This window comes from Ranitomeya imitator, chromosome 2 (genome assembly GCF_032444005.1).
Source record: "Ranitomeya imitator isolate aRanImi1 chromosome 2, aRanImi1.pri, whole genome shotgun sequence".
NCBI classification, from domain to species: domain Eukaryota; kingdom Metazoa; phylum Chordata; class Amphibia; order Anura; family Dendrobatidae; genus Ranitomeya; species Ranitomeya imitator.
Window position 1 is genome coordinate 373608855 of NC_091283.1, and position 24658 is coordinate 373633512.

General features: G+C 44.1%; 1 protein-coding gene across 1 annotated transcript in view; it reads right to left on the minus strand.

Moving 5' to 3' along the window:
- LOC138663988 (oocyte zinc finger protein XlCOF8.4-like) overlaps positions 1-24658 on the minus strand; it is a 68596-nt gene that overhangs the window by 3413 nt on the left and 40525 nt on the right. Inside the window, exon 6 of the mRNA XM_069750384.1 lies at positions 23780-23929. Within this exon, the coding sequence (XP_069606485.1) occupies positions 23780-23929 (150 nt within the window). The remainder of the gene's footprint in view (positions 1-23779; positions 23930-24658) is intronic.

Consider the following 24658-nt stretch of genomic DNA (forward strand, 5'->3'; position numbering starts at 1 on the left):
CACTCCTGATTTATTCTTTGGTGACAGATCCAAATTTTTGAGTTTCAAAAATAACTGTAAACTGTTTTTAGCATTAAGACCCCGGTCTTCTGGTGATCCTATTCAGCAAGTTAGAATCATCATATCTCTGCTGCGTGGTGACCCACAGGATTGGGCATTTTCCCTGGAATCTGGCAATCCTGCTTTGCTTAATGTTGATTCGTTCTTTCAGGCATTGGGGTTGTTGTATGATGAGCCTAATTCTGTGGATCAGGCTGAAAAAATCTTGTTAGCCCTGTGTCAAGGTCAAGAAGCGGCAGAATTGTATTGCCAGAAATTTAGAAAATGGTCTGTACTGACTAAATGGAATGAGGATGCCTTGGCGGCAATTTTCAGAAAGGGTCTTTCTGAATCCGTTAAAGATGTTATGGTGGGGTTCCCCACGCCTGCTGGTCTGAGTGATTCTATGGCTCTGGCCTTTCAGATTGATCGGCGCTTGCGTGAGCGCAGAGTTGTGCACACTGTGGCGTTGCCCTCTGAGCGGAGCCCTGAGCCTATGCAGTGTGATAGGATTTTGTCTAGAGCTGAATGTCAAACATTCAGGCGTCAGAATAGGTTGTGTTTTTACTGCGGTGATTCTGCTCATGTTATTTCTGATTGCCCTAAGCGTACTAAGAGAATCGCTAGTTCTGTTGCCATCAGTACTATACAACCTAAATTTCTGTTATCCGTGACCTTGATCTGCTCATTATCATCATTTTCTGTCATGGCATTTGTGGATTCAGGCGCCGCTCTGAACTTAATGGACTTAGAATTTGCCAGACGTTGTGGTTTTCCCTTACAGCCTTTGCAGAACCCTATTCCTTTGAGGGGCATTGATGCTACACCGTTGGCTAAAAATAAACCTAAGTTTTGGACACAGCTGACCATCCAGCCCATCAGGAAGATTGTCGTTTTCTGGTGTTGCATAATTTGCATGATGATATTGTGCTGGGTTTTCCATGGTTGCAGCTACATAATCCGGTGTTGGATTGGAAATCCATGTCTGTGACTAGTTGGGGTTGTCAGGGGGTTCATGATCAGTTTCCTTTGATGTCAATTTCCTCTTCCCCCTCTTCTGAAGTTCCTGAGTTTTTGTCTGACTTCCAGGATGTATTCGATGAGCCCAAATCCAGTTCCCTTCCACCGCATAGGGACTGTGATTGTGCTATTGACTTGATTCCAGGTTGTAAGTTCCCTAAGGGCCGACTTTTCAACCTGTCTGTGCCTGAACATACCGCCATGCGGAGCTATATTAAGGAGTCTTTGGAGAAAAGGCATATTCGGCCATCTTCTTCACTGTTGGGAGCGGGGTTCTTTTTTGTTGCCAAGAAGGATGGCTCCTTGAGACCCTGTATTGATTATCACCTCTTGAATAAGATCACGGTTAAATTTCAATACCCCTTGCCTTTGCTTACTGATTTGTTTGCTAGGATTAAGGGGTCTAACAAATTTACTAAGATTGACCTTCGAGGCAGGGCCGTATTTGCCACTAGGCACGTGAGGGCACGTGCCTAGGACAGGGACAATGCAGGGGGCGGCACCTGAGCAAGGTTTTTTTTTTTTTGTTTTTTTTTAAAAAGCTGGGTCACCTCCCGAACGACCCCGCCCCCCCTGGCCGCCCACCCTCCCTTTCGCCCTCCTTGAAGACAATACTCACCCTGCTGCTCCAGCGATGCCTGGTCTCGGCGTCTGGAGCTCGTCCTTAATGAGCGGTCACGTGGTACCGCTAATTAAGGTCATGAATATGCGCATATTCATGACCTTAATGAGCAGAGCGGTATCACCTGACCGCCCACGCAGGAAGAAGGTGCAGCGCGCCGGGAGTCGGGACAGCCAGAGGGACGTCGCGGCCGCGCGGTGAGGAGCAGGTGAGTATGAGGGATGGGGGGACAGGGGAGGGGGGGAAGAAGGAGGACGGTAAGCCGCGCCATTCAAGATGGGGGGTGGAGGAATATGAGCCATGCATACAGGTGTGGGGGGTGGAGGAATATGAGCCATGCACACGGGGGGAAGTGGAGGAATATGAGCCATGCATACGGGGGGGGGGGGTGGAATATGAGCCATGCGTACAGGGGGGGGGGGGGTGGAATATGAGCCATGCATACAGGGGGGGTGGAATATGAGCCATGCATACAGGGGGGGTGGAATATGAGCCATTCATACAGGGGGGTGGGGAATATGAGCCATGCATACAGGGGGGTGGGGAATATGAGCCATGCATACAGGGGGGTGGGGAATATGAGCCATGCATACAAGAGGGGGGGTCATTATACAGTATGGAGAACTGTGTGTGGCCATAATACAGTATTGAGCATCATGTGTGGCCATTATACAGTATGGAGCATCATGTGGCCGTTATACAGGATGGAGCATCATGTGTGGCCATTATACAGTATGGAGCATCATGTGTGGCCATTATACAGTATGGAGCATCATGTGTGACCGTTATACAGTATGGAGCATCATGTGTGGCCATTATACAGTATTGAGCATCATGTGGAGCCATTATACAGTATGGAGCATTGTGTGGCCATTATACAGGATGGAGCATCATGTGTGGCCATTATACAGGATGGAGCATTATGTGTGGCCATTATACAGGATGGAGCATCATGTGTGGCCATTATACAGGATGGAGCATCACGTGCGGCCGTTATACAGTATGGAGCATTGTGTGGCCATTATACAGGATGGAGCATCATGTGTGGCCGTTATACAGGATGGAGCATCATGTATGGCCGTTATACAGGATGGAGCATCATGTGTGGCCGTTATACAGGATGGAGCATCATGTGTGGCCGTTATACAGGATGGAGCATCATGTGTGGCCAATGGCCATTATACAGTATGGAGCATCATGTGCAGTCATTATACAGTATGGAGCACTGTGTGGCCATATTTTTTTTGTTTATAATTATTGTATATAAAACAGTGTGATCAGCAGTGCTAAATGGCTGTGGTTGGGATGTGGATATGGGTGTGACTAGTTGTGAAATGGGTGTGGTCAGAGGTATGGCCTAAAATTTGCCGCGGCGCACTACGTGCGCCGCAAACTTCATAACTCCTTCCCTTTTTCAAAAGTTGGGAGGTATGGTACCGCATTTGCCAGATCATGGCAAGTGCCGCAAATCCCATAGGGAATGAATGAGGTTGAACGCAGTGTTGCCGTAAGTGATCCGGTACGCGGCAGATGCAGAAAAACTGCCGATCTGCTGCAAAAGGCGACTGCCGATAGTGTCTTACTCACCAAAGTGGGAGGCAGCACTAAAAGTGCCTAGGGCAGCAGAAACTCTAAATACGGCCCTGCTTCGAGGGGCATATAATCTTATTCGTATCAAGCAGGGTGACAAATGGAAAACTGCATTTAATACGCCCGAAGGCCATTTTGAATACCTTGTGATGCCATTCGGACTCTCTAATGCCCCATCTGTGTTCCAATCCTTCATGCATGATATCTTTTGGAGTTATCTTGATAAATTCATGGTTGTATATTTGGATGATATTTTGATTTTTTCCAATGATTGGGAGTCTCATGTGAAACAGGTCAGGATGGTATTTCAGATCCTCCGTAATAATGCTTTATTTGTGAAGGGGTCAAAGTGCCTCTTTGGAGTGCAGAAGGTTTATTTTTTGGGTTTCATTTTTTCTCCCTCATCTATAGAAATGGATCCGGTTAAGGTTCAGGCCATTCATGATTAGATTCAGCCCACATCTGTGAAGAGCTTTCAGAAATTTTTGGGCTTTGCTAATTTTTATCATCGTTTCATTGCCAACTTCTCCAGTGTGGTTAAACCTCTAACTGATTTGATCAAGAAAGGCGCTGATGTGACGAATTGGTCCTCTGCGGCTGTTTCTGCCTTTCAGGAGCTTAAACGCCGATTTACTTCTGCCCCTGTGTTGCGTCAGCCAGATGTTTCTCTTCCATTTCAGGTTGAGGTTGACGCGTCGGAGATTGGGGCAGGGGCCATTTTGTCTCAGAGGAATTCTGATGGTTCCTTGATGAAACCGTGTGCCTTCTTTTCTCGGAAGTTTTCGCCTGCGGAATGCAATTATGATGTCAGCAATCGGGAGTTGTTGGCTATGAAGTGGGCATTTGAGGAGTGGCGACATTGGCTTGAGGGGGCCAAGCACCGTATTGTGGTCCTGATCGATCATAAGAATCTGATTTACCTCGAGTCTGCCAAACGGCTGAATCCTAGACAGGCTCGATGGTCCCTGTTTTTCTCCCGTTTTGATTTTGTGGTCTCGTACATTCCTGGTACTAAGAATGTTAAGGCGGATGCCCTCTCTAGGAGTTTCTTTTCCTGATTCCCCTGGGGTTCTTGAGCCGGTCGGCATTTTGAAGGAAGGGGTGATTCTTTCTGCCATCTCCCCTGATTTGCGATGGGTTCTTCAGGAATTTCAGGCTGATAAGCCTGACCGCTGTCCTGTGGGGAAACTGTTTGTTCCTGATAGATGGACTAGTAAAGTGATTTCTGAGGTTCATTGTTCTGTGTTGGCTGGCCATCCTGGGATTTTTGGTACCAGAGATTTGGTTACTAGGTCCTTTTGGTGGCCTCCTTTGTCACGGTATGTGCGTTCTTTTGTGCAGTCCTGTGGGATTTGTGCGCGGGCTAAGCCTTGCTGTTCCCGCACTAGTGGGTTGCTTTTGCCATTGCCGGTCCCTGAGAGACCTTGGACGCATATTTCTATGGATTTTATTTCCGATCTTCCTGTTTCCCAAAGAATGTCGGTTATCTGGGTTGTCTGTGACCGATTTTCTAAGATGGTTCATTTGGTACCTTTGCCTAAATTGCCTTCTTCTTCTGATTTGGTTCCGTTGTTTTTTCAGCATGTGGTGCGTTTGCATGGTATTCCGGAGAATATTGTGTCCGACAGAGGTTCCCAGTTTGTTTCCAGGTTTTGGCGGGCTTTTTGTGCCAAGCTGGGCATTGATTTGTCTTTTTCCTCTGCATTTCATCCTCAGACAAATGGCCAGACTGAGCGAACTAATCAGACCTTAGAGACCTATTTGAGATGCTTTGTGTCTGCTGATCAGGATGATTGGGTGGTTTTTTTGCCATTGGCCGAGTTTGCCCTTAATAATCGGGCTAGTTCGGCTACTTTGGTTTCACCTTTTTTTTGTAATTTTGGTTTTCATCCTCGTTTTTCTTCTGGGCAGGTTGAGCTTTCTGACCTTCCTGGTGTGGATTCTGTGGTCGACAGGTTGCAGCAGATTTGGGCTTATGTGGTGGACAATTTGGTGCTGTCTCAGGAGGAGGCTCAGCGTTTTGCTAACCGTCGTCGGTGTGTTGGTTCCCGGCTTCGGGTTGGTGATCTGGTTTGGTTATCTTCCCGTCATGTTCCTATGAAGGTTTCTTCCCCTAACTTTAAGCCTCGATTTATTGGTCCTTATAGGATTTCTGAGATTATTAATCCGGTGTCCTTTCGCCTGGCGCTTCCGGCCTCTTTTGCTATTCATAATGTCTTCCATAGATCTTTGTTGCGGAAATATGTGGAGCCCGTTGTTCCCTCTGTTGATCCTCCGGCCCCTGTGTTGGTCGATGGGGAGTTGGAATATGTTGTAGAGAAGATTTTGGATTCCCGTTTTTCGAGGCGGAAGCTTCAGTACCTTGTCAAGTGGAAGGGTTATGGCCAGGAGGATAATTCTTGGGTTTCTGCCTCTGATGTCCATGCCGTTGATTTGGATCGTGCCTTTTATCGTGCTCATCCTGATCGGCCTGGGGGCTCTGGTGAGGGTTCGGTGACCCCTCCTCAAGGGGGGGTACTGTTGTGAATTCAGCTTTTGGGCTCCCTCCATTGGTTGTAGAGGGTAATGCAGTTGTGCCTGGACTTCAGGAGTGGACAGGTGTATCTACTAATTGCAAAACTGACTGGGGTATATAGCTTTGCAGGATCCTTTAGTCAGTGCCAGTTGTCCATTGTTCTGGAAGGATTCACTTCCCTGCTGGTCCCTCCAGTTTGCTGTGCTTTTCTACAAAGATAAGTCCTGCTTGGTTTTTTCTGTCCACCTGCAGTGGACTTTATAGTTCTGTGCATTTTTCATGTTTTTGTTTTGTCCAGCTTAGTCTGTGAAGGATTTTTTGCAGCCTAGATATTTCTCTGGAGATGCCGATATACCCCCCATGTCTTTAGTCAGATGTGGTGATCCGTATTTTCTGCGGTGGATATTTTCTAGTGTTTTTGTACTGACCGCATAGTACTCTGTTCTTTTCTTTCTTTTTAGCTAGTATGGCCTCCTATGCTAAAATCTGATTTCATATCTGCGTATGTTATTTCCCTCTCCTCTCACAGTCAATATTTGTGGGGGGCTGTCTATTCTTTGGGGATTTTCTCTGAGGCAAGATAGGTTTCCTGTTTCTGCCTTTAGGGGTAATTAGATCTTAGGCTGTGCCGAGGGGTCTAGGGAGTGTTAGGTACCCGCCACGGCTACTTCTAGTTGCGCTGCTAGTTCAGGGTTTGCGGTCAGTACAGGGACCACCTTCTCCAGAGTCCGTCTCATGCTGCTCCTAGGCCACCAGATCATAACAGGAGAGCTAACCACGCCCGCAGTCACTAACCCCGCCCACGCTGATGACACCATTCATGTGCAGGGCAGACAGCATTCTGTGATGAACACTGAGTGCTGTGCACTTAGAGTTAAAAGGCCGGTAACCGGCAGGATACGGCTGCCGCCCGGGCATTGACTACTCCGGGGACCTTCCCGTGGGCCGCATGAAAAGCCAAAAATCCACACGGATTTGATGCGGATATTCATGCGTTTTTTTCATGCAGATTTGTATGCCTCTTTGAAAGCTAAATAAAGATCTATTATTGAACAACAACAAAAAAACAATAGTGATGTAATTTCTTGTCCAACCTCTTCATTTACATACTTCATTGAAGAATAATGTTAACACACAGAAATATAGATAGATCGATAGATAGATAATAGATAGATAATAGATAGATATATTTATAGATAGAGATGACCACTATACAAGTTTATGACCACTGCACATCTCATATCTTCACAGCATAGACAATTGCCTTCAGATGACCCCAGCATCTGAAACAATGGATACTGGAAGCCTGTGCTAGCATTTCTTCTGCGGTGTTGCCATCAGTGTGTCCAGAGTGGGAGAAGACTTTGAACACATTTTACAAGTGGTCATAAACTTGTAAATAACTCATGAAAGAATAAAGTTACGTTAAATCCAAGCACACCATTGTATTTCTTGTGAAATTCTCAATAAGTTTGATGACCCTCTTCCCATAGGAAAAAAAAAAGTTGGATCCAAAATTGCCGACTTAAAAATGGCCACCACCCATCTTGAAAAATTTTCCCCCTCCCATATATTAATGTGCCACAAACAGGAAGTTGATATCACCAACCATTCCCATTTTATTTAGGTGTATCCATATAAATGACCCACCCTGTAGATAAGATACGGTATATCTATAGATCAATCTATCTATAGATATATTTATAGATCTATCTATATTATCTATCCATCTATAGATATATCCATCTATCTATAGATATATCTATCTATCAATATATCTATAGATATATTGATAGATACAGTATCTATATATATAATTGCCTAAGGGTTTTTCCGTCTGTCTGTCTTTCTGTCTGTCTGTCCTGGAAATCCCGCGTCTCTGATTGGTCGAGGCCGCTAGGCCTCGACCAATCAGACACCGGCACAGCATCAACGTAGGAATCCCGCGTCTCTGATTGGTCGAGGCCGCCAGACCTCGACCAATCAGCAACGGGCACAGCGACGATGATGTCATAAAGGACGTAGACATCCCGCGTCTCTGATTGGTCGAGGCCGCCAGGCCTCGACCAATCAGCAACGGGCACAGCGATGATGATGTCATAAAGGACGTAGACATCTCACGTTTCTGATTCAGCGACGGGCACAGTATCGACGTAGATGTCATAATGGTTGCCATGGCAACGATGATGTCATAAAGGTTGCCTCGACCAATCAGCGACGGGCACAATCTGCCGCGAATTCTGGAATCATCACTGTCCATATACTACGGGGACATGCATATTCTAGGATACCCGATGCGTTAGAATCGGGCCACAATCTAGTATCTATATATAGATATAGCAAGCCAGATGTTTAGTAATAAACATAATAAAATGGTACATAAAGAGTTAAATAAAGACACACACACACAAAAAATCTGCTTTAGGCCAGGGTCACACTTACCACTGGCACTCAGACTAGAGTGTTCAGTTGCATAGAAATAGATGCAGCCGCACACTCTGGTCCCGAGTGCCGGCAGCAGTGCCGGGTATTGATGCGAGAGACTCGTGCAAGTTTCTTGCAAGTGTGACCCCAGCTTTAAATGAAATATGTTTAATTTATTAAAAAATTGAAAAAAAAAAATGGCATGGGCTCCCGCACAATTTTCTGCATCAGAGAGGGAAAGCCAGCAACTAGGGGCCGATGTTTATAGCCTGGGAAGGGGTTAATACCCATGGATCTTCCCAGACTATGAATATCAGACTGCAACTGTATATTTAGCCTTACTGGCTATTACGATACGATACACTTTATTGATCCCGTGGGAAATTATGGTATCACAGCAGCACGACTTAAATCATAAAAATCATAAAGGAATTACATAGTTGACATGACAGTTTGTTGACAGAAGAACATTATACATTAGAATAGGACATACAGAACAAGTGAACTGAAATGTAGAGAAATAAGAAAATATTAAAATAGGGCCCCCCCAAAAAAACGATGTGGGGTCCCCCTATAATTAATAGCCAGAAAAGGCTATGCAGACAGCTGTGGGCTGATATTAATAGCCTAGGAAAGGACCATAGATATTACTCCCCCGGCTACAAACACCAGCACTCAGCCACCCCAGAAATGGCGCATCTGTAAGGCTCCTTTCACACTAGCGTCGGAATCTCCCCGTCGCAATGCGTTGGGGAGAGATTCCGACGCTAGCGTTTGCTGCATTGCACAATGGGTGCAGCGGATGCATTTTTCCGGCGCATCCGCTGCCCCATTGTAAGGTGCGGGGAGGTGGGGGCGGAGTTCCGGCCGCGCATGTGCGGTTGGAAAAAGCGGTCCGTCAGGAGAAAAAAACGTTACATATAGGGTTTTTTTCTCCCGACGGTCCGCCAAAGCATGACGCATCCGTCGCAAGACGGATGCGAAGTGTGGCAATCCGTCGCAAATGCGTAGTCAATAGAAGTAACATAGTAACATAGTAACATAGTTAGTAAGGCCGAAAAAAGACATTTGTCCATCCAGTTCAGCCTATATTCCATCATAATAAATACCCAGATCTACGTCCTTCTACAGAACCTAATAATTGTATGATACAATATTGTTCTGCTCCAGGAAGACATCCAGGCCTCTCTTGAACCCCTCGACTGAGTTCGCCATCACCACCTCCTCAGGCAAGCAATTCCAGATTCTCACTGCCCTAACAGTAAAGAATCCTCTTCTATGTTGGTGGAAAAACCTTCTCTCCTCCAGACGCAAAGAATGCCCCCTTGTGCCCGTCACCTTCCTTGGTATAAACAGATCCTCAGCGAGATATTTGTATTGTCCCCTTATATACTTATACATGGTTATTAGATCGCCCCTCAGTCGTCTTTTTTCTAGACTAAATAATCCTAATTTCGCTAATCTATCTGGGTATTGTAGTTCTCCCATCCCCTTTATTAATTTTGTTGCCCTCCTTTGTACTCTCTCTAGTTCCATTATATCCTTCCTGAGCACCGGTGCCCAAAACTGGACACAGTACTCCATGTGCGGTCTAACTAGGGATTTGTACAGAGGCAGTATAATGCTCTCATCATGTGTATCCAGACCTCTTTTAATGCACCCCATGATCCTGTTTGCCTTGGCAGCTGCTGCCTGGCACTGGCTGCTCCAGGTAAGTTTATTATTAACTAGGATCCCCAAGTCCTTCTCCCTGTCAGATTTACCCAGTGGTTTCCCATTCAGTGTGTAATGGTGATATTGATTCCCTCTTCCCATGTGTATAACCTTACATTTATCATTGTTAAACCTCATCTGCCACCTTTCAGCCCAAGTTTCCAACATATCCAGATCCATCTGTAGCAGAATACTATCTTCTCTTGTATTAACTGCTTTACATAGTTTTGTATCATCTGCAAATATCGATATTTTACTGTGTAAACCTTCTACCAGATCATTAATGAATATGTTGAAGAGAACAGGTCCCAATACTGACCCCTGCGGTACCCCACTGGTCACAGCGACCCAGTTAGAGACTATACCATTTATAACCACCCTCTGCTTTCTATCACTAAGCCAGTTACTAACCCATTTACACACATTTTCCCCCAGACCAAGCATTCTCATTTTGTGTACCAACCTCTTGTGCGGCACGGTATCAAACGCTTTGGAAAAATCGAGATATACCACGTCCAATGACTCACCTTGGTCCAGTCTATAGCTTACCTCTTCATAAAAACTGATTAGATTGGTTTGACAGGAGCGATTTCTCATAAACCCATGCTGATATAGAGTTAAACAGTTATTCTCATTGAGATAATCCAGAATAACATCCCTCAGAAACCCTTCAAATATTTTACCAACAATAGAGGTTAGACTTACTGGCCTATAATTTCCAGGTTCACTTTTAGAGCCCTTTTTGAATATTGGCACCACATTTGCTATGCGCCAGTCCTGCGGAACAGACCCTGTCGCTATAGAGTCACTAAAAATAAGAAATAATGGTTTATCTATTACATTACTTAGTTCTCTTAGTACTCGTGGGTGTATGCCATCCGGACCCGGAGATTTATCTATTTTAATCTTATTTAGCCGGTTTCGCACCTCTTCTTGGGTTAGATTGGTGACCCTTAATATAGGGTTTTCATTGTTTCTTGGGATTTCACCTAGCATTTCATTTTCCACCGTGAATACCGTGGAAAATGAGGGAAAAAACGCATTTATGGGGAAAAAACGCATCCTGCAAGCACTTTTGCAGGATGCGTTTTTTCTGCAAAACGACGCATTGTGACGGATTTATAAAAACGCTAGTGTGAAAGTAGCCTAAGATGTGCCAATTTTGGCACTTAGCCTCTCTCTTCCCACTGCCCTGTAGCAGTGGCATATGGGGTAATAGGGGGTTAATGTCACCTTTGAATTGTAAGGTGACATCAAGCCGGCTTAGTAATGGAGAGGCGTCAATAAAGACACCTATCCATTACTAATCCTATAGTTGTTAATGCAAGAAATAAACACACACAGCCAGAATAAAGTATTGCAATGAAATAAAACACTACACAGTTTTGCCATCTTTATTTTTCTGCCAATCCATGCGACGCCCTCGATCTCCTGGAAAAAAAAGAAAAAATACACTGTCGGCTTTTGAACGCAGGTGATTCCGCATGTGTTCATTGTACCATGCGGAATCATCACGTCCATTACATTGTATGGGCGACATTAAGGCTATGTGCACATGTATTTGTGAGGGCTGCGGATTTTTCCGCAGCGGATTTGATAAATCCCCAGGGCAAAAGCACTGCTTTTTTCCTGCGGATTTATCATTGATTTACCGCGGTTTTTCACCTACGGTTTTGTATTATGGAGCAGGTGTAAAACCGCTGCGGAATCCGCACAAAGAATTGACATGCTGCAGAATGTAAACTGTTGCGTTTCCACACGTTTTTTTCCGCAGCATGTGCACTGCGGATTGTGTTTCCCATAGGTTTACATTGTACTGTAAACGCATGGGAATCTGCTGCGGAAATGCTGCGGATCCACAGCAAAATCCGCAGCGTGTGAACATAGCCTTATCTTACGGAGAAGCAAGTCTCCGCAAGATAAATTGAGATGCAGCAGTCTGGAAAGACGTGCCGCATGTCCGTCTCCGCAGGTGATGCGCAGGGGTCTCTGGCCGCATAGTGGAGTCGGGATTTCTTGAAATCCCATCCACTATGCTGTAACATCTGGACGCTGCAATGTACGCGGCGTCCAACTCGCAGCATTCACTGACCGTGGGAATGTACCCTTACAAAACAAAAAAAAATTTCATACATGTTAGGCCGGTTTCACACGTCCTGATATTTCTGGTAACGGAAAAAAACGGTATCAGAGATAACAGTGTCCGTGTAATACTTGCGGCACACGTGTGGCAACTGTGTGCCGCATCAGTACCTCATGTACGGGCCCCAGGGAAGAAGTGGTACAGTAAGCGCTGTTCCCCGGCGCTGAAGACAGCTTTCATCATTCTCCACTGCTCTGACGGTTATCAGGGAGAACGATCAAAGTTATATTCAAGTGATAACAATAACAGCAGATGGCGGCTGATGGGACTATTACTACCATCAGCCTACACCTGTTGCCCTAATACCAGTGACAGCAGGAGTGGCTGCCTGTGTTATAAATATTTAAAACATATATGAATATATAAAACATCCGGCATGGGTTCCCTTGTATTTTCTATAACCAACCAGGCAAAACTCATAGTTGGCGGCTGCAACCCTCAGCTGTCAGCTTCTGCAAGGCTGGTTATCAAAAATAAAAGGGGTCCCCACACTGTAATTTTTATTTATTTAAATAAATGTAATAAAATTGCGTGGGCTCTCTCCTACTTTTGACAACCAGCCTTGCTAAAGCACACAGCTGGGAGATGGTACTCTCAGGCTGGTAAGGGGCCATTGATATTGACCCCTCTAGCCTAAAAATAGCAGCCCGCAGCTGCCCAGAAAAGGCACTTCTATTAGGTTCAATTCTGATGCTTTGCCCGGCTGTTCCCAATTGACCTGTAGCGGTGGCAAGTGGGGTTCCTATCTGTGGGATTGTGGGAAGTCACCTTTGTATTGTCAGGTGACATCAAGCCCATGGCTTAGCAATGGAGAGGCGTCTAAAAGACACCTGTCCATTACTAATCTTACATTTATATGGTAAATAAAGACACAGCCAGAATAAAGTCTTTTATTAGAAATAAAAATAACAACTGTGTTTTTTTGTTTTTTTTAAGTAAAAATGGAAAAACAGTTATACTCACCTAATGCCTAGTTCCACTGAATCGCTTGCCTCCTGTCATAAAACAAAAATAAAAAAAACAACAATATGCCTCACCTATCAGTCCTTGTGTTCCTTGCTATAATCCATGTCTGGGGGATATATAGTTTTCAACCTGGATGGTGCCAAGATGCAACCGTCCATACTGAGAACTACTGGTGAATGAGCTGCTGCGAGCTTAGCATCATTGACCAGTGGTGACTTCATCGTGGTTACCTCTGGTCAGTGAGGCTGCGTTCCCAGTCAGGCTGAACTGTGGTGACATCAGCATTGTGGGAAAAAGTCAGTCATGAGGTCACCACAGTTCAAGCTCAGTGGCTTCACAGCAGTTCATGGTGAGAAATTATTACGGTGATCTGCTGTGAACCATAAAAGTTATCAGGCTTCTCACTTCTTCTCAACCTATTACCTGCACCCTGACCCTATTCCCTCTCACTTCCTTCAATCCCTCTCGCCGGCTGTCACCACAAACTTAACTAAAATATGTAACCTCTCTGTTTCATCCCTTACCTTTCCCTCCTTCAAACACAATCCCCAGGGAGGAGATTGGAACAAAACACAATCCTCTAAACTGCATGCTCGCAAACGCCAGAAGACTGACAAACAAGATGGAAGAACTAGAAGCAGAAATATCTACAGGTAACTATGACATAGTGGGAATAACCGAGACATGGTTAGATGAAATCTATGACTGGACAGTTAACTTACAGGGGTACAGTCTGTTTAGAAAGGATCGTAAAAATCGGAGAGGAGGGGTTTGTCTTTATGTAAAGTTTTGTCTAAAGTGCACTTTAAGGGAGGATATTCGTGAAGGGAATGAGGATGTCGAGTCCATAAGGGTTGAAATACATGGAGGGAAAAATAGTAACAAAATTCTCATTGGCTCTGTTACAAACCCCCAAATATAACAGAAATCATGGACAGTCTACTACTAAGGCAGATAGACGAAGCTGCAACCTATAACGAGGTCCTTGTTATGGGGACTTTAACTACCCGGATATTAACTGGGAAACAGAGACCTGCTAAACCCATAAAGGCAACAGGTTTCTGCTAACAACCAAGAAAAATTATCTTTCACAATTGGTGCAGAATCCAACCAGAGGAGCAGCACTTTTAGACCTAATACTATCTAATAGCCCTGACAGAATAACAAATCTGAGAGGTTGTCTGGTATCTAGGAAATAGCAACCACAATGTTGTACAGTTTCACCTGTCTTTCACTAGGGGGACTTCTCAGGGAGTCACAAAAACACTGAACTTTAGGAAGGCAAAGTGTGACCAGCTTAGAGATTCCCTTAATCTGGTAGACTGGGACAATATCCTCAGAAAGAAGAATACAGATAATAAATGGGAAATGTTTAAGAACATCTTAAATAGGCACTGTAAGCGGTTTATACCTTATGGGAAAAGAAATAGGAAAAACCAAATGTGGCTAAACAAAGAAGTAAGACGGGCAATTAACAGTAAAAAGAGAGCATTAAAACCACTAAAGCATAATGGCACCGTTGAAGCTCTAAAAAACTATTGGGATAAAAATACTTTATCTAAAAAACTAATTAAAGCTGCCAAAAAGGAAGCAGAAAAACACATTGCTAAGGAGTAAAACTAATCCCAAACTGTTCTTACACTATATCAATAGTAAAAGAATCAAAAGTGAGAGTGTAGGCCCCTTGACCTTTATAAGTTGTCAACTTCGACCGATAGATGGCCGATGCGATTAAACAGTGATAAATGTAAGGCTATACACATGGGTAGAAGGAATCAATATCACCATTACACACTGAACGGGAAACCACTGGGTAAATCTGACATGGAGAAGGACTTGGGAATCCTAGTTAATGATAAACTTACCTGGAGCAGCCAGTGCCAGGCAGCGACTGCCAAGGCAAACAGGATCATGGGGTGCATTAAAAGAGGTCTGGATACACATGATGAGAGCATTATACTGCCTCTGTACAAATCCATGGTAAGACCGCACGGAGTATTGTGTACAGTTTTGGGCACCGGTGCTCAGGAAGGATATAATGCAACTAGAGCGAGTACAAAGGAGGGCAACAAAATTAATAAAGGGGATGGGGTAACTACAATACCGAGAGAGATTAGCAAAACTAGGATTATTTAGTCTAGAAAAAAAGACGACTGAGGAGCGATCTAGTAACCATGTATAAGTATATAAGTGGACAATACAAATATCTCTCCGAGGATCTGTTTATACCAAGGAATGTGACGGTCACAAGGGGGCATTTTCTGCGTCTGGAGGAGAGAAGGTTTTTCCACCAACATAGAGGAGGATTCTTTATTGTTAGAGCAGTGAGAATCTGGAATTCCTTGCCTGAGGAGGAGGTGATGGTGAACTCAGTTGAGGGGTTCAAAAGAGGCCTGGATGTCTGCCTAGAGCGTAACAATATTGTATCTTACAGTTATTAGGTTCTTTAGAAGGACGTAGATCTGGCGATTTATTCTGATGGAACATAGGCAAAACTGGATGGACAAATGTCTTTTTTTAGCCTTGCTATGTTAATATGTTAAACACATCAGCACACATACATTACTTACAAAAAACATCTCTTGACCAGAACTGCGCTGCTAACTACAGACATATCTTTAATCTCCTCTTTATCTCTAAACTCCTGGAATGCTTGGTCCACTATCGTCTAGTGTGTTATCTCTCATATTTCTATCCCTTTTCAAATCAGTTTCCACTCTTTACACTCTACAGCAGGGGTGAGGAACCTGCAGCCTGCATGCGGCCCATGGTGTCTATTTATGCGGCCCGCAGGGAGGTCCCCGGAGTCCTTAATGTCCGGGCGGCAGCCGCAACCTGCCGGCTGCCGGTCCTTTAACTCCAAGTGCACGGCACGCAGCATTCATCACAGAACGCTGCCTGCCCTGCACCTGAATGATGTCATCGGGGTGGGCGGGGTTAGTGCTGAATGCTCACCTATTCTCCTGTCCTGGAAGAGGAGCTGCTGCCAGAGAGTCCAGAGCGATCTCTGTGCTGGCAGCTCTGTGTCTGCAGGTGATCTGTGTCCCTCAGCTATGTGCCCACTGTGAATTCTGTGCCACAATATGATCTGTTTGCTCCCTCGACTATAAGCCCCCTGTGATCTCCGTGCCTACCAGGTATGTGCTCCCATGTCATCTGTGCCCCTCCTGTGATCTCTGTGCCTCCCAGCTATGTGCCTCATGTCACCTCTGTTCCCCTCCTGTGATCCCTGTGCCCCTAGCTATGTGCCCCATGTGATCCCTGTGTCCCCAGCTATGTGCCCCCTGTGATCTGTGCCCCCCACTGTGTGCCCCAATATGATCTCTGTACTTCCGCAACTATAAGCCCCATGTGAACTCTGTGCCTCCCAGCTATGTGCCCCCATGTCATCCCTGTGCCCCTCCTGTGATCCCTGTGCCCCCCAGCTATGTGCCCCCTGTAATCTCTGTGCCCCAATATCATCTCTTTGCTCCTCCAACTATAAACCCCCTGTGCTCTCTGTGCCTCCCAGCTATGTGCCCCATGTCATCTCTGTTCCCCCTGTGGTCTCTCTACCCCTCCAGCTATATGCCCCCTGTGATCTGTGCCTTCCAGCTATATGCCCCCTGTGATCTGTGCCCCCTAGCTATGTCCCCCCCGTGATCTATGTTCCCCCTGTGATCTCTCTGCCCCTTCAGCTATATGTCCCCTGTGATCTCTGTGGTGCCCTCCAGCTATATGCCCCGTGATCTCTGTGCCCCTCAGCTATGTACCCCCTGTGATTTCTGTGCCCTCCAGCTATATACCTCCTGTGATCTATGTGCCTCCCAGCTATGTGCCCCAATGTCATCTCTGTGCCCCTCCTGTGATCCGTTCCCCCAGTGATTTCTATCTCCCAGTGATCTCTCTGCCCCCCGCAGCTATATGCCCCCTTGTGATTTCTGTGCCCTCCAGCTATATGCCCCCTGTGATCTCTGTGCCCCCCCAGCTATGTACCCCCCTGATCTCTGTTCCCCCTGTGATTTCTGTGCCCTCCACCTATTGCACCCTGTGATCTCTGTGCCCCTCAGCTATGTGCATCCTTGTGATCTCTATGGCTCCCAGCTTTGTGCCCCTTGTGATCTATGTGCCCCCTTTGATCCCTGTGCCCCCCTGCTATGTACCCCCTGCAATATTTGTGCTCCCATGTATCTGTGCCCCGTTATCTCTGTCCCCTCCAGCTATGTGCTCTCCTTTGATCTTTGCGCCCCCCTGTGATTTCTGTGCCCCGTGATCTTCGTGCCACCCCTGGAAAAGCAGCCGTGAGAAGTAACATAATCAGCATCACCTATCATCACAGCTGCACCAAAGAGAAGCAGCTCCAGCCATCACATTAAGGGTGAGTTACAGTAATTAATTGTTTCACTAAATATACTGGGGTAATTTTCAAGGTGATCATTTTTATGTGGCCCCCGAATGATGGTAGAAATTTCCAAATGGCCCTCGGCTGGAAAAAGGTTCCCCACCCCTGCTCTACAGAAACCGCAATTACTAAACTCTCTAATGATCGACTAAAATCGAAATCTTATGGTCACTACTCTCTACTGATTCTCCTGGTTCTCTCTGCAGCATTTAACACTGAGTTACCAGCTCCTCCTCACTATGCTCCGCGCTATTGTCATCAATGATACTGCTCTCTTGCTTTTCCTCCTACCTCTCTAACAGCTCCTTTGGTGTACCAATTACTGGCTTTTCTACCCCTCCTCCACACCTCACTGACCTTATTGGACAAACCATATGCAGATTCGCTTTTCAGTACCATCTCTGATGCTGATGATAATAAATTATACACTTCTCTTTACATCACCCAAACATTACTACAAAATATCAATGATTATCTGTCGTCTCTAACTTTAATGATGTCTATCCTCTATCTAACGCTGAATTTGTCAAAAACTGAACTCCTTGTGTTTTCCCCCTCTACTACTCTACCTGTCATGATCCATGCCGGGTTTTGTATTGTCTCTCCTTTCCCGGTCTGGTCATGTCAGGCGTTAATTTTCCCTGCCTCATTCCTGTTTCCGGTCTGCTATCTAGCTGTGCTGTTACCTGTATGCAGTGCCAGTTATATTGCTTGCCTTCGGCGTGTGCAGCTGGCTCTGCTGAGTTCCTGATTTGTCCTACTGCTTACATCTGACTTTACCCATGTCTGTTTACCCCCTTCCTACCTGTTCCTGCTCCTTATCTCCCTGTGTGCTTGGATTCCCCGGTATTTGACTTTGACTCGTCCCTGACTTGATCTGTCTCTCCCTTCTGATAACGCTGCTACTGACCGGCACTGACCTGTTGCGTTCTCCTGACTTGGTGTTTTGGATTTGACTCGGTGTTTTGGATTTCCCTCTGTACTGCGTTACTCTCTGGTAACGACTTGTCTCTCTGACTATTCTGCTGCCACCTAGTGGTGGCTTCGCAGCGTTACCACTATTCTGCTTGAAAGCAAGATATTCTATTCACTATTCTATTCACTCTTCTCTGCTGCCATCTAGAGGAGTTTGTGTTCTCTCTTTAAACCTCAGTATCACAGCGTGACATTATAACTGGCCTCACTTTTTATTTTCTCTCTATGGATCCACTTCATACCCTTGCGGATCATATGTCAAGTTTGACCCAAATGATGCAAGATTTGTCAGTGGAACATGGAGCCCTTGCCACTTCCCATAACCAACTCCAGAGGGAACTTACTGAAACTTAAATGTTTTCAGGGTTTCATGACACAATTAGCCTTTAGGCAATCTGACCCCATTGATATTTCTTTACACTCTCCAGAACCTACGGTCAGGCCCCTATATACTTTCTTTAGAGAGAAGGAGAAGTTTCATACATTCAGAGAGAGAGTTATAAGCTACTTTTCTCCCTTAGACCCAGAACTTCAGGAGTTAATTAAACACAGTAGTGACACCCAAGTATTATATAAAGTCTCCTGATATCTATAGGAAAATATTCAAATTATACCGAATTACCAAAAGGTCACCATATGTGCAAACAGTATAGTGAAACCACTAAAAAGGGACTAAAAGAACCATGCTCCAACCACAGCCAGCTTATTCCAAGAGGCCTGCGGACTCAGATCACACCATCGTTGCCAATTTATGATGAAGACTTTATAAAGAAGTGGGAAACTACATGTACTGAGACATCAAAAAAATTAATGGAGTTAATTATACAGTACAACATGAAGACTTTAACTGAAATTGGTAAATCGCTGGATGAGGCCCTTACTAAGGTTAAAGTGAGCCTTACTATTGAACAGTTTGAATCCATTAATCCCCAATTGGAGAAATTGGTAGACCAGTGGGTTAAGGATATACAGGGCAAAGAAACGAGCAAACTACTTAGAGATCAGAGGTATCTTGCCAATGGGAGAATTTATAGATGGCATAAAATTCCAACAAAAGGACATAATCCGTGAGCGCACAATGTCTACATTATCTAATATAACCAACGGTGATATTTCATGTGCCTCCTCTTCAGATACTCTCCCGAAAATAATAGAAACACCAATAAGGTAATTACTGTAATTTAAGCTCTCATAATTTCTCACAAACAGAAATTGACGTGTTAAATAGAGGTTTGATGTTTTGCCCTACAGCTAATTTTGACAAGTTTACTGCTATCAAAGACTTGCATTTATTTGTGAGGAAATTAATTCTTAAACAACATTTTCATAATAAGGATATAACCTGACTATTCCCTACAGAGGCGGAACAGGAGGCACTGAATACCCTTGAAGAACTGGAACGTGAACATAATGAACCTGAGGGAGGTAAGATCCCAAGTTCAATACAAACACGCTCACGTAAATTTCCACCATTATCTTCCTGTCCCACCCTTGATGTTTTTGTACAAACTGTAAGAGAGTTCAACAAAATCCCACGCTACCCAAATATGGAGAATTTGAGCAAAAAAGAAATGAAGAGCCTGGTAAGATTACAGGGGATGCATGACATCTTAATTAAACTTGCCGATAAAAGCGGAAATATTGTGATGTGGCCTAAAGTACTTTATGAGGCAGAGGCATTCAGACAGCTAAAGGTTAATGTATGCTATAAAAAGCTGACTTTTAAGCCATTTGAGAAATTCCGTAATGAATTGTTGGTTATTCTTAAAGAGGCTAGGGATAATGAGGTGATAACCAAAGATTTATTTCTGGCCCTACAAGTTATCGAAGCGGTGATACCAACGTTCTACTTGCTACCCAAAATTCATAAAAATCATACTACACCACCGGGCAGGTCCATCATTTCAGGTTGTGGCAATTTTATGGAGAACATTAATAAATTCATTGACTCCAGATTACAACCGCTGTTGAGGAAGTACCATCACTCATTAAGGATACGAATGACTTCCTAAAAAAAAATGGATGGCTTACATATCGCCAGTGACACTCTTAGTGTCATGTGATGTGGAGTCACTCTATACTAACATACGCCATAATGATGGACTGCAAGCGGTACAATATTTTCTGAGCTCTTCTTCTATACCTGTGAATATGAGTGAATTGACTCTGAAACTTCTACAGTTTTCCTTGTCGCATAATTTTTTTCTTTTTAAGGGGTCCTTCTACCTGCAGCTTCAGGGAACCACCATGGGTGCTTCATTTGCACCGGCATATGCAAATCTGTTCCTGGTGCTGTGGGAGAAGGATCTCCTTTTGTCTGAACTTATGCCAGCGATGGACCGTATCCTTCTGTGGGTACGTTTCATCGATGACATTTTCTTTTTCTAGCAGGGGTCTAAGACATCCCTTGAGTCCTTTATGCTTCAACTCAATCAAAACCCATATAATATACATCTAACATACAAATGTGATCTTAATCAAATTGAGTTTTTACATGTTAGCATAAGGAGGGGCGAAGATAATTTCCTTCAAACTGATCTCTATCGGAAACCGACATCAGTAAACTCATTTTTGCATGTGACATCCTCACATCCCAAAGCCATGATATGCTCTATACCTATAGGCCAATTTTTACCCCTTCAGAGGGTCTGCTCTAATGAAGAGGATTTTGAAAACAGTCAATGGATTTAAAAGGGAGATTTCTTGAGAGGGGATATAGTCGCCGATAAATTAAAAAGGCATATAACCGGGCAAAACATACCACGTGACATCAGGCCCTATACACCATAAAATCATGAAATGCGATACAGCCAATTAGGTATATTACCCACTTCCATAGCCAGACCGAATTAATGCGCCATAATTTGACAAAATCCTGGTCAATCATTTAAAGTGACCCAGTACTGACACAATATATTGGCAAATATCCCAACATCACGTTCAGGCGATCACGCAACCTTGGGGATTCTCTTGTAAAAAGCCACTATGTTAGGGACTCTACGTCTTCTTTTCTAACTAAAGTTAAACCTCAATTGGGCTGCAGACCATGCGGAAATTGTGTAGCCTGCCCTAATATTGTGAGAACCCAATTTTTTTTAAAAAACTAAAGATACTGTGACATTTAAAATCAAACACTCAATTACATGCACTTCCAGAGCAGTAATTTATTACGCTGTGTGCCCCTGCTCCCATATATATATATATATATATATATACAGTGGGGCAAAAAAGTATTTAGTCAGTCAGCAATAGTGCAAGTTCAACCACTTAAAAAGATGAGAGGCGTCTGTAATTTACATCATAGGTAGACCTCAACTATGGGAGACAAACTGAGAAAAAAAAATCCAGAAAATCACATTGTCTGTTTTTTTAACATTTTATTTGCATATTATGGTGGAAAATAAGTATTTGGTCAGAAACAAAATTTCATCTTAATACTTTGTAATATATCCTTTGTTGGCAATGACAGAGGTCAAACGTTTTCTGTAAGTCTTCACAAGGTTGCCACACACTGTTGTTGGTATGTTGGCCCATTCCTCCATGCAGATCTCCTCTAGAGCAGTGATGTTTTTGGCTTTTCGCTTGGCAACACGGACTTTCAACTCCCTCCAAAGGTCTTCTATAGGGTTGAGATCTGGAGACTGGCTAGGCCACTCCAGGACCTTGAAATGCTTCATACGGAGCCACACCTTCGTTGCCCTGGCGGTGTGCTTTGGATCATTGTCATGTTGAAAGACCCAGCCACGTTTCATCTTCAACGCCCTTGCTGATGGAAGGTTTGCACTCAAAATCTCACGATACATGGCCCCATTCATTCTTTCATGTACCCGGATCAGTCGTCCTGGCCCCTTTGCAGAGAAACAGCCCCAAAGCATGATGTTTTCACCACCATGCTTTACAGTAGGTATGGTGTTTGATGGATGCAACTCAGTATTCTTTTTCCTCCAAACACAACAAGTTGTGTTTCTACCAAACAGTTCCAGTTTGGTTTCATCAGACCATAGGACATTCTCCCCAAACTCCTCTGGATCATCCAAATGCTCTCTAGCAAACTTCAGACGGGCCCGGACATGTACTGGCTTAAGCAGTGGGACACGTCTGGCACTGCAGGATCTGAGTCCATGGTGGCGTAGTGTGTTACTTATGGTAGGCCTTGTTACATTGATCCCAGCTCTCTGCAGTTCATTCACTAGGTCCCCCCGCGTGGTTCTGGGATTTTTGCTCACCGTTCTTGTGATCATTCTGACCCCACGGGGTGGGATTTTGCGTGGAGCCCCAGATCGAGGGAGATTATCAGTGGTCTTGTATGTCTTCCATTTTCTAATTATTGCTCCCACTGTTGATTTCTTCACTCCAAGCTGGTTGGCTATTGCAGATTCAATCTTCCCAGCCTGGTGCAGGGCTACAATTTTGTTTCTGGTGTCCTTTGACAGCTCTTTGGTCTTCACCATAGTGGAGTTTGGAGTCAGACTGTTTGAGGGTGTGCACAGGTGTCTTTTTATACTGATAACAAGTTTAAACAGGTGCCATTACTACAGGTAATGAGTGGAGGAAAGAGGAGACTCTTAAAGAAGAAGTTACAGGTCTGTGAGAGCCAGAAATCTTGATTGTTTGTTTCTGACCAAATACTTATTTTCCACCATAATATGCAAATAAAATGTTAAAAAAACAGACAATGTGATTTTCTGGATTTTTTTTCTCAGTTTGTCTCCCATAGTTGAGGTCTACCTATGATGTAAATTACAGACGCCTCTCATCTTTTTAAGTGGTGGAACTTGCACTATTGCTGACTGACTAAATACTTTTTTGCCCCACTGTATATATATATATATATATATATATATATATATATATATATATATATATATATATATATATATATATATATATAAGGATGACGACCCGCCAATTAAAAATCCGCACACGGGAACACGGTTTTGGGGATACAAGCAGCTAGGGATATTGAGGATGTCACATTACTAAAAACTATACCAAAACATTTCAAGATATGCCATAATTGTGATTCCTCTCTTTTACAAGTATTTGGGATAGATAAGATTGAACTTAATGAAAGGGGCGGAAAGATTAGTACACCCCTGGCCCAACTAGAGACCAAATGGATTTGGTCACTGGATACAGTTTCTCCCAATGGCCTAAACGAGAATCTGAGCTTTGCTCCATTTCTGTGACTGTTCTTGTGTTAATAGTTACTCCATCCTTGTATACCATTTTTATGAATATTTATATTTTTATTTTTTACTCTCTTTTTATTACGAAATATGTATATATTGCATTTTACTATTGTTGACTGGAAGATGTTTATTATACTGTAATTATCCTGTACTAATTTTTTATTTTTTATACCATTGTAGGTGATCTTAGACTACTTACCTTTGTGAGTGTCTCTTTGGTGCTGGACTTTATTGGGGGGACCTCGTTTGTATGATCCGGGTATTTCTGTTCGGGGATTTCTTATTCCTTGGTCCGGACCGGACTGTGAGGACTCCGACTTAGATATTGATCCGGTTTGGACACATTGGACTGTTGAAATAATGATTAATTAGTTGTTGAAATCATGTTTATTATGAAACAATTTTTTGCTCCATATCATGTAGTTGTCACTAATTATCTCTTTTTTTATTATGATTATCTTGTATCATTGTTATGAATTAGTGTATTTTATTATTATTATAAGGTGTCTCCTATATATTACACACTCGATTTATTTGTATTCTCATATATATTGTATTATTTATTATTATTTTTCACATTTTATTCTCTAGTTGTCAGTGTCACATACTACATATCCAATTATTGCACATTTCACTACATCCTTTACACATCACCGCCCACTCTGTAATTCCAGCAGTGCGTATAACTGACTGAACACCTCACAAAATCTGATACTGCCCATGTCATACCCCCAGTGGTGCGCGTGCGCCGCTGGCACCTTGTGGTCTGGGCCGGGGCGTCTTTGTGACCTTGGCAACGCCGGGAACACATCCTGTGCGTCCGGTCGCGTGACGCGGCGGCTTCGATTTTCAGGTTGTCCGGGCGGCGCATGCGCCGCATACACTGAGGTTACAGACATCGCACCAACACATAATTGTTCTCATGCATAAACTCATCGGTCATACATCACACACACCCCGACGAAGGAACAGTGTTTCCGAAACGCGCGTCGGGGTGCACGGCATCAAGTATTTGGCGGTCTCAGAACAAACTCCCCCATCTTTATAAGCAAGTGACTCATGATCGCATCTACATATA